At 41.9% G+C, this 15,834-nt stretch overlaps 1 protein-coding gene across 1 annotated transcript in view; it reads right to left on the bottom strand.

Annotated features, from left to right (window-relative positions):
- The window catches only part of LOC137351360 (potassium/sodium hyperpolarization-activated cyclic nucleotide-gated channel 2-like), a 139,221-nt gene that overhangs the window by 72,757 nt on the left and 50,630 nt on the right, over positions 1–15,834 (bottom strand). Inside the window, exons 3-4 of the mRNA XM_068015807.1 lie at positions 10,847–11,008; positions 131–349 (exon numbers count right to left, since the gene is read on the bottom strand). Coding sequence (XP_067871908.1) covers positions 131–349; positions 10,847–11,008 — 381 coding nt within the window. The remainder of the gene's footprint in view (positions 1–130; positions 350–10,846; positions 11,009–15,834) is intronic.

Raw genomic sequence — 15,834 nt, 5'->3', positions numbered from 1 at the left:
GAATCCTTGATAAAATGTGTTATGATTAATTCTGCTTCCTTGAGCAGAGTACTGATCCCAACATCTAATAGACAATATTAAGTCACTACAACGTTACTACTCATTGAAATTGTTAATATAAGTATCCTACCTTTTCTTGGTACTGACGACGTGATGAATCCAAAGACTGGATCAGGGCAGTTGCATGACCAATAAACATGGCATAGCAGGTGGCACCCACTATCATGCTTAGCATTGTTAGCCAGATGTCTGACATGCTTTCTGGAGCTTGACGACCATACCCTATGCAAAGCATGTGGCTCATTGCCTTAAACAGTGCAAAAGAATAGAGTTCACTCCAGGAATCATTCTGTTGTACAAAGAGAAAAAGAAAGAAAATCAACAATTTAAAAACATTATTTCCTTTTCCATATTTATCTGCCACACCTCAATTTTATTTGAACTCTTTAACATTTGAAAATCAAAAGCAGGCCAATTTTGAAAAGAATTGAATCTGATATTTTGACAACTTAAATTTTTCAGGGCTGTAGATGTGATGGGGAACAGGACAGGAGGTTAAGGGCAAGGATGAAGGGCAGGACAAAAGGGTTAAGAGAGTGTTACGAGTGCTTCCTTTTTGGTAAATTTTGAAGATTTGTGGTTTAAGACTGAAAAGCAGTCCATAGATTTTTTTTTTCAAGTGTCATTGAGAGGTCTGGACTGAAAACAGTTTCTGGAAGGCATCTGCCTTCAAATAATTACCCAGCAGGGGTTGTTTTTGACATGGGGAAGATGTTTACAGAGAAGTGACAGGTCAAGATTTACAGGGGGCAGGCGGCTTGTCTCGTGACATTGCTTATAGTTTCACTTTGGACAGTGAGTTGGGATATGGACAATGGTTTGAAAAGACAGTTGGAGAAAACTTGCCAAGAAAGCAGAACCCCGACTCAGTCTGTTCCATTATTTGAAAAGCCTGCCACTTTTCCATCTCTTGAGAAGTTGAGAAGCAACTGTAAGGAATTGCCTGAAACCTCTGTTACTGCATTTTCCCCAGAAAGCCTGTCCAAACTGATCTGCAACGTTGCCTGAAAAGAACTGTTCTAGGAAGATCCCAGTGACAGCCGTCTGTATGCATTTGGGATGCCAAACCAAAACAAAGGACATTTTTCCATACCTTATCTTTCTTCTTCAAGAATGAGCAAGTATTTAACCCAAGTGTTTTTTTGTAATAGAACTCTAAAACGAAAATCCCTTTATTTTTCTGGTTAACCAGTGTCTGTATTATATGTGTGTGTGTGAGTGTGTCTGTATTATATGTGTGTGTGTGTGCCTGTATTATATGTGTGTGTGTGTGTCTGTATTATATGTGTGTGTGTGTCTGTATTATATGTGTGCGTGTGTGGCTAAGGTAAAAAGGGAACTTTAATATTTTAATGTGTGTTAATGCTTTGCTTCATTACTGGTTAGGACTTGGTTTATAACAAATTGATAATTTTGTTGTTTATTAAAGAAACCTAGTTGCTGTATTTTATTCTGGCATAAAATAAAGTCTATAATTGACCGCATCAGTAAGTAGAAAAAATTTTACATATATGTTGTGACCCATGGAGAAGTGGAACTAGAATAAACAGAGCATCCTCCCAGCTCAGTTGTTATAAGAGCAAGAAGGGAGATGAGGACAGGTGACAGGAGCATGCAAAAGATTGAAGAGGAATATTATTTACAATTTAATATAAACAGATAAATAGCATTTGTTTTATAAATCAATGCATTTTGAGATTTCAAAGTAACCATATTTTGCAAAAGGTATCTATCTATAAAATAGTTTACACAGAGTAACACTTCCTGTGCTTACAGAACCATCATGTCATATTATTTCCATCCTGCCTCGGTTAAACACCTGGGAGATAATTTTAAACAGTAAGTTGCGCATCCTTATGATTATGCTCAACTTTCAGTTGTCCTGAAGCCACATGCTGCAGTCTACTACAGCTTCATTACCTTTGCTTGATCCCCTCCTGCTACCTGTGCCTTACCCATATGTTCGCGCTGTTGATCCAAGCATAGCCATATGTCCTTGCCTTCCAGACCTGTTCTCGTCGCTGCTTGCAGTGAAGTTTCAGGCTGCGCACTCCTTGCTGCAACCCCCCCTTCAGCCTTAGACGTCATCTTTTGGCCACCTGCTTCCGCAGGCCTCAGGCCATCCACCTTCCTTGACGCTGCTATTGCTGTTGCCATTCTACTATGAGCCTTAGGCCTTCACCCACCTCCATGGTCTTAGGCCTCCTGCCTTAAGCCATTGCCACATTTGACATCAATGCCTCCCTCAACATCCCCATCCCTAACCTCACGATTCTCTGACATCAAGGCCACCAATTCAGACATCATAACTACTCTCCCCTACCTTGAAAAGTTGAGCCAATCAAGATATACTCAGAGACAGAGAATTAAGGTTTTGCTTATATTGCTTCCTAGAACTCCATCTAAAACAACAACAACAACTACTTGCATTTATATTATATCTATAATGTAGATAATTCCCAAAGGACACCTTATCACATATTTCACTGTGTCTGAGCACAACTCTTACAGAATTTTCTAACCATGGCCTGGAATACCCTAGCATTGTAAAAAAAAAAGCAGCTTTGGAATTACTCAAGCTTTTGTGAAAGTAAAGTTCTTTAAAGCTTTAAATCTGACAACTTTACTTATTAGAAGATCATATCTAATTTTCAGTCCAAGTTGAAAATGACCCTAAAAGTTTTGTTTTACACAAATACCAAATGATTTAATATTTAGTGGACACCAATAATTTTGATATCTCTTCAAAATACCTTTTTGAAAGATGTGCTCAGAGACAGTGAAATAAGTGGTAAAGGTTTTTAGATGGTCTCATACTTAGATGCTGGGTCATTTTATGCCCACTTACGTTATGTAGAAAATGGCATTCCAAGAATTATTGAGCCGGATATTGCAGTAATAATAACAGTGAAACTGTCAGTGCTGGCCATTATTATTCTTCTGAAACTGAAAGCAACTTCTGGAGTCTGCACGTGTGCAGTTAAATGCAGAAATCCAGAAGTTTCTCTCAGTGATTTTACACTTCTCCAGATGGTGTGCTGTTGAGATCCCCTCAGACTCCAATCAATTAGAAATCACTGAATTGATGAGAACTTCTCTTATATTGTGAGTCCTGTTGTAAAAACCCTTGAAAAAATTACACCTGGTTGAATGTGGTGTATCTGGGTTTTTAACAGCATACTAAGTTTATAACTACTGCTAAAAAGTCTCACTGGCCATTAAAGAGAAATTTTATATTTGTTGAATGGCAAATTTCTCCAATATGATTAAAAAAACTAAAACCAAATGGATTTTTTATAAGTTTATATTTTAACTTCTACCTTTATCCCATGTGTATGTCTCAATCATTCACTTTGTTATCTATAAATTTTAAAATTAGAAGTGAAGAGATTCAGTGGTTTTGACTTCTTAGTTTGCTGTCTGTGAGAATACTTTGATGCGATTGGCTGCTTAATTCACTTGATTACATCACTGTAATTCGTGAAACAGCAGGGAAGTTCTGTAACCACTAAAACAACATTGGGGTGAAATCCTTCTTGGGCTGTGGCACAAAATGGGTGACAACAAATCGGCAGCCTATTTGATACTTGGTCAATAGTTATTTCCAACTAATCCATAGAAGTGAATATTGAGCGGAGTCTAAAATGGGTTGCTGATTGGCTATGGTCCATTTTGCATTACCAGCCAAGATAAATTTTACCCCTATGTATCACACTTGGCGAATAAAAACAAATGCCTTGAAATTCGAAACTTTGAACAAAATGTTTAAACAATAAATGCATTTCGATGAGTCCACGGTCTTACCTATGTGTATAATGAGAGAGCGCACTGCTATCAAGTGATTTTGGCCTTTTACCAACTGTTGAATCAGATTGATTATACTTCTGTGAAATACCTTGTCACATTTTCCTACATTAAAGGTACTAAATAAATGAACACTGTTGTTGGACTATCATAAATGTTAACCACCAAATGTTATGAAGGTAAGATTTTACTGGATTTTCCTAATGGTTATCTTATAACCAATCTATGGGTTGGGCGAGATTTCCATTCCGGCGCGGAATGCCGACATCATGATCACTTTCAGGTCCCGACCCTGCACCGTGCCATCAACAAGATGAAAATATCTTAACATCTCCAGGTTCAGGGGATGCATGGCAATGCTTCCCATGCAATAAACTGTCAAAGTTTTATTATTTTCATCAATAAGCTGCCATCTCATTATTTTAAACAGCGTGAGCATCTGTTAACTTTCCCAATCTCTCATCTCCATCTTCTCTTGTCTCCCGCAGGGCCAGCTGCAGAGGGGCAGGAGCCCATGCAGTGACAACAAGTTCCCCGAGGAGTCAGAGGAGGAAGACACCTTGGAGCGTGCACCGTCACATCCTTCTTGCGCACCCTCCACCAGCGCAGATACTTGCACCTTGGTCGGTCCTTGTGCGTTATTAGACAGGGTTGCACAGGAACATCACATCAGAGGAGGAGGATATGGCGGAGGCAGAGTCAGCTATGACCAGTTCCCCATGGAGGATGGAGGACAGGTGAATCCTGCTCAGCAGCGCAGAGATGCAGAGCCTAGGGAATCACAAAACAAGTAGCTGTATCTGGAGAATCAGTGTGAGATGAGTGCCTATATTTCGGAGTTACCTGAGGCACTGCAGAGTCATGGGATGAAAATGGAGAAGCCCATTCATCTTGTGTGCTCCACAATGTCTCAGTGCTTTGAGCATTTGAACTCCTCCATTGAGAGAGTGGCCAACCTCATGGAGAGCCATATGCGGCAGCACTCAGAGTGGATGCACGGACAGCGCACTGACATGCAGAGAAGGCATGCCGCATTCTGTAGCATTGACCATTCAGTGGTGCAATGAAGCATGGAGTGGATACCAGCTGCACTCCAGCTGATGGTGGCCTCCATTGATCACGGACGCCATGAAATGGCTGAGGTGGTGAAAGATGGCAATGAAGGTGGCCGCACCTCATGGGGCATCATCATCATCCGCCTCCATGCCCCTCTCTGATGGACAAAGCATCTGTGGAGTCACACCCTGTGACAGAGGCTGCCCCTGCAGTGATGCTGGTGAAGCAGCCTTTGGAGGGCCCCCCCCCACCCCCTCCACGCCGAGGCCGAGCACCATGGACATCTCAGGCCTAGACAGGCACTAACGAGCATTCTGCCTCCACCTCATCCTCAGACTCAGGGGGAGCACCCCATGAGAGTGGCTGTGAGTGCAGGCCACCACATCAGTAATGTCAATTTGTGGGTCACTTGGGTGTATCTGTTGTAAATAATATCACACTGTACTTCGATAAAGCACTGGCCATGTCGTTACACTAAGGCAGACTTGTGTGTCTTCATTTCTTCATGGCAATGGCAGCCACGAACTGAGGAAAAAAGTTTCTTCCTATCTAACTTATCAATGCCCCTCATAATTTTGTATGCCTCAATCATATCTCCCCTCAGCCTTCTCTGCTGAGAAAATAACCCTAGCCTTTTCAGTCTCTCTTCATAGCTGAAATGCTCCAGCCCAGGCAACATCCTGGTGAATTTCCTATAGCTTTGTAGCTCTTTGACCAACATTATTGTCATTGCTAGTTGATGCTTAGTCCTGCAAGAACTTGTAATAAGATGTGGATTTAGAAATATGAATAAAATTATACCTAGGTGACCCTTATGACCAAATACAGGCCCTGAAACAAATTTAGGATCACTCATTGGACAGAAGCACTAATTCTTTGTAGTAAGTGCGCTGGAGTACATAATCAAAATAATGTTACCATTGCATTAACATAAGATTCAATAAACAGCGATTCAGTTAACGCTTGAATGGAGATGGTATCACAAAATAATACAGGACAATGCATTCATTTTTTTCCACTTTGTGCGCTTGGAGATATTCCTTTTAGTTACTATGTTTATCTGCTGATACAACTATTAACAAGAATACAATTAAGAACATCAAACAACTAACAGGCACAAAGCTATCTGCATGTGTAAGTGAATGTTTGGTGGGATCACATCAACACATCTGGCTACTCAATCTTATGAACAAAACACACTTGCATAACTCTTCAGCTTTGAAAAGGATGATTTACTTGTAATTACTCAGGAACAATATTGTTTAGGAAAAGGAGCAAAATAAATATAAATTTTTACTGTCGCCAGATGGAAATGATCTCTGAGAAGAGTTAGCATCACCATTAAATAGGAATTTATGTTGGTGCACTTCAGGAAAACAGTCAAACCACTGTTAGAGTGCTACACAGAGGGGAGTTTCAACTAAACAGAAATGTATTGATCACAAGAGATAGGGTTAGATAATTATTTTCTGTGCATTTGTTCAGATAAAGAAAAAGAATACAGAAATCAATTGTACAATCTCATTGTAGGACCACTATACAACATGTACAAGTAATATGTACAGCTCCCTTCCTTCATTTTGTGTGATCAACTCAATTCAATAATTCCAATAAACTTGCTGATGCATGGGGAATGCACCAGGGTCACTGAGTAGGATCTCCAATGAGACACTCCTGGTGATGCTGGCTCCATAAAAATAAACACAGACTTACTGATGGGATCCTCTCTGACTGGACTGCCAGGTGATACTGGATGAAGCATACATGACACAAGCTCCATCCAGTACTCTCCTAAAATGGCAATCATGGTTCCACGAACATCACAAAAATGTGATTTGCATTTTAAATGGGCCCACTGCCTGATTCAAAGGGCCATCCTAGCCATCCAGTGACAGATCCTGGGGGAAGAATGCTGCAACCTCAGTGATGGTGGGAACTGGGCAGTAAGTCATTGCCCACAATTTCCTGGGCACTACTGCCCTGCTTGCACCAACGGGACACCTCGAACTTCAGTCCTATATTTTTATTGTTATTTATGTTCTTCATTCTTCTGCATAAGGTAATTGATATTTTACATGTGCAAGAGCAAAATTTGGAATTATCAACTAGCTGCCAGTTTCTGTCATCTACCAGAGATCCTCTTCATTAGGGCAGATAATGGAAATTCAACAGTAAAAGCAAATTAGAGCAGACAGAATGTGATGTTATGGAATCATGGAATGTAGAGCACAGGGGTGTTCTTTCTGTGCCTGTGCCAGAGGAGACAAATTTCTTCATAAAATAATGTAATGTTAAATAAAGTCTGAGCTGTAGAGGTTGAATAACCTCTGCAAGTGATCATTTTCAAATTACTTTAATTATGGAGGGTTAAAAAAAACTCTCAGCGCTTGTAGCATGGGTGAAGGGTATTTTTTTCTTATTTTGTTTCTTCAAAATGTGCCCTGAAGAAAATTCTAAATATACTCACAGCGTGACTGCTAAAGTTATTTTTTAAGTCACAGTATACAGGCATTTTGACTTGCATTTTAATAAGAATTTTTTTTTGATGGAAGGAGTCTAAATGAAAGGCTAATGTCTTCTAACAGTTTGCCAGCTGTAAAAAGTACACCAAAAATAGATTTGTCTATAATTAAGTTTGACAGAAAAGTGTGACACATGATGGCTATGAAATGTATTATTATATTACAAATAGATACAGAGATGTATGAAACATTAACCTCCTCCCCACATGCATTTTCTATTCTTGAAAAAATGGTGAAACATGAACAAGTCTTATTAATAATTTATATTGGGAATAAGGAACTCATTTCAATAGATCTAAGACATGATATATTGATGTGGTAGTCAAAAGAGACTGTAGAACAAAAGTGAGACTAGATTAACTCAGAAAAAAATATAGTTCATTGATCATGGAGTCATAAAATACGACGGCACTGAGACAGGTCCTTTGACCCTCATGTCTGTGCCAGTGTTTCCCGTCACACAAGTCACCCAGTTCAAACGTCACCCTCCTGCCATACCCTACAATATCCCTCTTCCTCAAGCAACTATTTAATTCTTGTTCTAAATGCTTTTCTCCACTTTGTTTCAACCGTATTTTGTAACTTTGCTTTAATTCCTTCTGTGATTATCTTACATTTGTGTACCCCAATTACCATCTCACGGACTAGTGCTAACAATCTATCACTATTTACTTATCATAACCTTTTATAATCTTGAAGACTTCTATCAGGTGACCCCTTGCCCCTCAGTTCCAGTGAGAAAAGCCTTAGCTTCTCAAGTCCTTCTTGTAACCATGCATCCTTGGTAACATCCTAGTGAATCTAGTCTATATCTTTTCCATTGGCTTTAATCTTGCCTATAAAAGGGGTGGTCAAAACTGTATGTAATGGCCTAAGATTTTTGTCAAGTATTTAATGGCCGGAACTTTACAGTAGGTGGACGGGAGCCGGACTCAGACGTAAATGTTGGTGACGAGCCCGCTTCTGCCCAGCCTGGGGATCCATCCCATATTTTACGGATCCCCAGGCTTTAATTGGCCTGAGGTGGGATTTCCACCCACTTGAGGGAGGAGGTCCCGCCTCAGTGAGCTGCCGGCCAATCAGCGGGCCGGTAGCTCTTAGTCTCAGCAGCACCACCAGGAGCAGTGGCCACTTCTGGGACTGCAGCCCAGCCGACACCATGGACCCAAGAGAGTGGGTAAGTCTGGGTTGCCTCACCAGGGGGATGGGTCATGCCCTGGTGAGGCTAGGGTGGTCATCTGGGGGGAAGGGGGGCATCTTGGATCCCAGGGGTGGGTTGGGAGGCGGGTGCGGCCCTCAATCGGGCACGCTGTGCCCAACTGCCATGCCCGGGATGCGGAAAGGCCGGCATCTATCGCTGGGCGGCCTTTCACGTCCCCAGCACACCCGCTTGCCACAAGTAAGATACCCGTGGAAGCGGGCGAGGGCCCTTAAGTGGCCGTTAAGTGGTCACTTAAGGGTCTTGATTGACCTCGGGCGGGCAGGCGGGCCGTTTCCCACCCCCCACCCCCCCTGCCTGACCTCCGTAAACTTGTCTGGAGGCAGAATTGGGGCGGGTAGGCCTCCCGGAGCCTGCCGCTCAATTTTACGCTGCCTCCACGCCACCATCCGACCCGCCGGGGTGGCGTAAAATTCCAGCCAATGTCTCTGGATACAAAACCAAAAGTTGCATTTGACTCCTTTAATGGCCTTAATATACTGCTAATTTTGAGGGTTTGAATTTACATATCAAGTTACTTCTGCTCCTGTACTTCATTTAAAATCTTATCACTTAATGTGTATTTTCTGTCCCCATTCTAATTTCGAAGATGTATCAGTTCATATTAATGTTAGTGATAGATATGAACTACATTGCACTATAAATTGCAAATAATATTATGTTTGTTCCAATTTGAATGTTGTAGAGTTCAATAATTTATAATAATTGGAATTTGACTGACAAACCTGTAGAGTAATAAATGATTTTTGTTGAATATTAATACAATTAATCACTTTTGTTTGAATACAGTTCAATCTTGATAAATTCAAAATTATATTGCCATGAAGTATGATGATTGGAACAAGAATTCCATATACTGGGAATTTGATAATATTTGTACATCATTCCTTTGAACCAGTAATTCATTCTAATGAGAAATAAAATAACATATCAAAACATTTTTAACAGTAAAACAGTTAGCTTTCATCCATAATGTTGTGCTGTATCTAGACACATTACATTATCTGTGATATGGGCTGGAATTTTATGTTGGACGGGAGGCCCCGCCCACCAGCCGAAAAGTCGGTGACAAGCCCACCTCTGCCAGGCCTGGGGAGCCAAGCCGGGAGTGGTAGCCACTGCTGGGACTACACCCAGCCATCGGAGGCAAGAGGAAGGACGGTCCTGGAACTCAGGTAAACTTTTAGGGCCTCGCCGGGGACAAGCAGCTGGGCCCCAGCGAGGCAAGGGGGGTGGGGGTTGATTGGTGTTGGGGGGTGGGGTGGGGGGGGGAAAAAGAGTTGTGCGTTGGTGGTGGTTGGGGCTTCGGGGGCGTCCTCCGTGGGGCACAGGACGCCTGATCAGGAGGGCCCCCCCTCCCGCCAAGCCAAATGGGACTCTTGGGGCCCTTGCTGTGTGGCCACCGAGGGTAAAATACCCGTGACAGTGGGAGGCATTAAGTGGCAGTTAATTGGCCACTTAAGGTCCTTGATTGGATGGGGGAGGGCAGATCATTTCTCACTGCTGCCGCCCCGCATAAAATTGCAGCAGGGGCGGGAATACATCCCCCCTGCCCACCGCATTCCACTCAATTTTACGTCACCCACCCACCCACCCCCCAGCAACCAGCCCGCTCATTGGGGGCGGAAAATTCTGGCCATGGCCTTTAAAATCAACAAATTTTTTTGTATTTAAGAAATTGCTTGTACTAAATATGAATGAAAAAATTGTGCCTAATAAATGAAATTTTTCTTTTAAATATTAATTACCATTTTGGTGCACATATGGATCATCCCTCAATATAGATGACAACAGAAGTGAAGCACTCCCAGGAAAAAATAATTATAACTCCAACTTTATTTTGTTAATAAGGGTGCAGGCTGTTACATATTCTAATACAGTGCAATGTCATCATTTTAGACAGAGGTCAAATTGATTTTGCCAGATTAAATGTTATTTATGGACTTTGGAACTTTAAATAATCTAACTCAAATGCTGCAAGAATGGAAATGCTTTCGCAAAGATTTTGTATATCACATTCATTCTCTTATACCAAGCTAAATAAATCCTAACACTCATTCTGTTACATTAGGAAGTGCATTATATGAAAGAAATAGCAGAAACAAAATGTTTAATGGCAATGATAAAGATTAGTCAAGATTGGGGAAAAATGCCTTATATTAGAGAATGCTAATTCGGCACTTACCACCATATTATTTAAAGAAACCCAGCAATCATTTGGAAAGTCTTGAAGCAATGGCACGAGAAACTGTAGGCATCCATCCCAGTGGCACAAGAGAAGCATCATTCCAATAAGATTAAATATTCTCATCACTGCACTGGCAAGGTCATAGGTCATATGAAAGATCTTTTGGCAAGAGAAAAAAAATGTGGTTATAATTACAGTCTTTGCTTTCATATTTCAAACCATTTATCTTATAATCAGATAATCAGAAAGTGGAATGAAAATGTGAAAAATTATGCAACTTGCATTAATAGGGTAACTAACCTGAATATCTGATAGTTATCAACAGAGCCCTGCAATTGTGTAACTACTTAAATTAATGGGTGCTCTAAACTCCATTATTCTTTGAAATAATCATTAGCATTTAATAAGCTTAACAAAGTCAGATGTCCTTATGTTACACAAGATATCAAGCCCTACAGTTGCTGTGCATAGTTATTTTATATTAGAATCAATGGAGCAAAGTGGTATTATTCAATATATACATAACACATTTCTAATTGCAACTTAAGAAATGCAATTATTTTATCTATAATTTAGCACTTACTCAAATATAACATTAATCTATTATGCTTATTTCAATGATAATTATAAATTGCTGTAAAGTTGTTTCTGGATATCACTGTTCTCTAAATTTTATTTGAAATGATCATGGTACCTTCAGAATGGAAGAGAATGCAATTAGTTCAATTTTTCAGCCCACAGTTCTCTAACTGTACATTTTACTGATATATATATATATGTGTGTATTTGGAATAATATAGCCTGTTTTATTTTATTAAACACTTTGGACTGGGCATCACTGGCTAGGACAGCATTTATTGCCCATCCCTAATTACCCTTGAGAAGATGGTGGTGAGCTGCCTTCTTGAACAACTGTAGTCCTTGTGGGGTAGGTACACCCCCAGTGCTCTTAGGAAGGGAGTTCCAGGATTTTCACCCAGCGACAGTGAAGGAACGGCGATATAGTTCCAAGTCAGGATGGTGTGTGACTTGGAGGGGAACTAGTAGGTGGTGGTGTTCCCATGCATCTGCTGCCCTTCTCCTTATAGGTGGTAGAGGTCGCGGTTTTGGAAGGTGCTACCTGAGTAGCCTTGGTGCATTGCTGCAGTGCATCTTGTAGATGGTACACACTGCTGCCACTGTGCGTCGGTGGTGGAGGGAGTGAACGTTTGTGAATGGGATGCCAATCAAGTGGGTTGCCTTGTCCTGGATGGTGTCGAGCTTCTGGAGTGTTATTGGAGCTGCATCCATCCAGGTAAGTGGAGAGTATTCTATCACACTCCTGACTTGTGCCTTGTAGCTGGTGGACAGGATTTGGGGAGTCAGAAGGTGAGTTACTTGCTGCAGGATTCCTAGCCTCTGACCTGCTCTTGTAGCCATGGTATTTATATGTCTATTCCAGTTCAGTTTCTGGTCAATGGTAACCCCCAGGATGTTGATAGTGGAGGATTCAGCGATGGTAATGCCATTGAATGTCAAGGGGAGATGGTTAGATTCTCTCTTGTTGGAGATGGTCATTGCCTGGCACTTGTGTGGCGTGAATGTTACTTGCCACTTATCAGCCCAAGCCTGGATATTGTCCAGGTCTTGCTGCATTTCTACACGGACTGCTTCAGTATCTGAGGAGTCGCGAATGTTGCTGAACATTGTGCAATCATCAGCGAACATCCCCACTTCTGACCTTATGATTGAAGGAAGGTCATTGATGAAGCAGTTGAAGATGGTTGGGCCTCAGACACAGCCAGGGAGACAGGACGGGGCCGCAATTTCCGGGCCATTTTACAAACGGATGGTTGGGGTGGGGTGGTGGGGAGGGGGGGGTGTTGAAGGCTGCCCATCCACAATTGGCGGGTAGCTAATTAAGGCCCTTAAAGGGCCTATTAAGGACACAGTACAAACATCAGCTGGAATATTCAAGGCAGCAGTAGGCCACTCACCCCCCTGAGGCCGAATCCCAGCCAATGAATGGAGGCAGCCTTCCAGTGGCACACCGGGGTGGGGGGGAACCAGCATTCCATCGATCATTAGTAACTCCCCTCCTCCCCCCAATGGCTGCAACTGTGAAATAGCCACGGCTGCAGGCTGCAGGCCGCCTGGTGGCAGGGTTCACCCTCCAAAGTAGCAGTCTGGCAGCTGTGGCCAGTTTTGTTTTACCTGTTCAAAACGTCTTCAGAGGGTGCCTCCAGCTTGAAGCCCCCTCTTTTCTATCTATATTGGCACTTCCCACCTCTGACAGTGGGGTTGCCAATCTGTCATTGCTGGAGAGCCTTCTATTGGCTTTCTAGCCTCAGGAGCCACAACACCATCCTTAATTGGACGACAAGCACACAACCTAGCCAGTAGTTGGCCAGCTGGTCAAAAATCGCATCAGGCCCCAGGCGCCAACATGATGGGGGGTCGGGACCCGGAAATGAACCCGAGGGTGGTGTCCCAAGCCCAGAACAAAAATCCAACCCTTTATCTCTTGTTATTTCTTGTATAACCTAAAAGCTTTTAGTTGAATCATAGCCATCACTAAAAATTCCTTATTCGAATGATATTTTGCTTTGCAGTTTAATCACTACCCATTTGTTCACATTTCCTTTGAGTCTGCTGATATGGTTTCCACCAAACCTCTTCAGAACATAAGCAATAAGAATTTCAGTGGTTTCTCTGTCATTTAGTAAGATCATCTGAATTCCAAATTCTAAAGATTTACAATCCTCTGAATGAAAACATTTCTCTTCTCAGTCCTAAATGGCTGACTCCCTATCCTGAGACTATGCCCACTAGTTCTAGATTCTCCAGTCAGGGGTAAACAATCTCTAAGCATCTATCCTATCAAGCCCTCTCAGAATCTTATATGTTTCAATGAGATTACCTTTCTAAATTCTTTTAAACTCTTCTAAACTCAAGAGCATATAGGCCCATTTTACTCAATCTCTCCTCATAGGGCAGCCGTCTCATTCCAGGAATCAATTTAGTGAACCTTTGTTGCACTCCCTCTAAGAACAAGTATATCCTTCCTTAGCTACGGAGGCCAAAATCGTACACAGTACTCCAGCTGTGGTCTCACCAAAGCTCTGTACAATGGCATCAAAACTTTTTTTTTTAAGAGATACAGCACTGAAACAGGCCCTTTGGCCTACCGAGTCTGTGCTGACCAACAACCACCCATTTATACCAACCCTACAGTAATCCCATATTCCCTACCACCTACCTACACTAGGGGCAATTTACAATGGGCAATTTACAATGGCCAATTTACCTATCACCTGCAAGTCTTTGGTGGTGGGAGGAAACCGGAGCACCCGGCGAAAACCCACGTGGTTACAGGGAGAACTTGCAAACTCCGCACAGGCAGTACTCAGAATTGAACCCGGGTCCCTGGAGCTGTGAGGCTGCGGTGCTAACCACTGCGCCGCCCTTTCTTACTAGTATACTTCTAATCCCTTGCAATAAAGGCTAACATATCATTTTGCCTTCATAATTGCTTTCTATGCATGTATGTTAACTTTCTGTGTATTTTTTTTTATTTGTTCATGTTACAGCCAGCATTTATTGTCCATGCCTAATCGCCCTTGAGAAGGTGGTGGTGAGCTGCTTTCTTGAACCATTGCAGTCAATGTGGTGTAGGTACAGCACAGTGTTGTTAGGGAGGGAGTTTCATGCTTTCGACCCAGAGATGGTGAAGGAGTGGTGATATAGTTCCAAGTCAGGATGATGTGTGACTTGGAGGGGAATTCATGTACAAGGACTCTCAAATCCCTCTAAACATCAACATTTAATAGTTTATCACCATTTAAAAAATATTCTTTTTTATTCTTCCTACCATAGTAGTTTGCTCTCATATACTTTATACAATAGAATCCACTTAAAAAAAACAGTTGCAAGACTATTTCAATTTTAAAATTGCATATTATAATTTAAATGTAATCATTTATGCAATTTACTTATTTTCTGTTCCTAATGTCAATCTAACTCCACAAATTGGAAGGCAGGAGGAAATAGATAGCCAGTCTAGGAATTAAGCAGGAGGGACTTTATATCATAGTAGCTGGAAAAAGTATTCTGAACAATTATTTGATAAGTATGTACCTGTCAGGCAGGGAGGAAGTTGTCGAGCGAGGGAGCCGTGGTTTACTCAAGAAGTTGAAGCGCTTGTCAAGAGGAAGAGGGCGGCTTATGTTAGGATGAGACGTGAAGGCTCAGTTAGGGCGCTTGAGAGTTACAAGCTAGCCAGGAAGGATCTAAAGGGAGGGCTAAGAAGAGCAAGGAGAGGACACGAGAAGGCATTGGCGGATAGGATCAAAGAAAACCCTAAGGCTTTCTATAGGTATATCAGGAATAAACGAATGATAAGAGTTAGAACAGGGCCAATCAAGGATAGTAGTGGGAAGTTGTGTGCGGAATCAGAGGAGATAGGGGAAGCGTTAAATGAATATTTTTCGTCAGTATTTACAGTAGAGAAAGAAAATGTTGCCGAGGAGATTACTGAGATACAGCCTACTAGGCTAGAGGGGATTGAGATTCACAAGGAGGAGGTGTTAGCAATTTTGGAAAGAGTGAAAATAGATAAGTCCCCTGGGCCAGATGGGATTTATCCTAGGATTCTCTGGGAAGCCAGGGAGGAGATTGCAGAGCCGTTGTTGTTGATCTTTAAGTCGTCATTGTCGACAGGAGTAGTGCCGGAGGACTGGAGGATAGCAAATGTTGTCCCCTTGTTCAAGAAGGGGAGTAGAGACAGCCCTGGTAATTATAGACCTGTGAGCCTTACTTCGGTTGTGGGTAAAATGTTGGAAAAGGTTATAAGAGACAGGATTTATAATCATCTTGAAAAGAATAAGTTCATTTGCGATAGTCAGCACGGTTTTGTGAAAGGTAGGTCGTGCCTCACAAACCTTATTGAGTTTTTCGAGAAGGTGACCAAACAGGTGGATGAGGGTAAAGCCGTGGATGTGGTGTAT

The sequence above is a fragment of the Heterodontus francisci genome, chromosome 36 (assembly GCF_036365525.1).
Source record: "Heterodontus francisci isolate sHetFra1 chromosome 36, sHetFra1.hap1, whole genome shotgun sequence".
Lineage (NCBI taxonomy): Eukaryota > Metazoa > Chordata > Chondrichthyes > Heterodontiformes > Heterodontidae > Heterodontus > Heterodontus francisci.
Note: the sequence above shows the minus strand (reverse complement) of the source record. Positions and strands in the feature narration are given on the sequence as shown.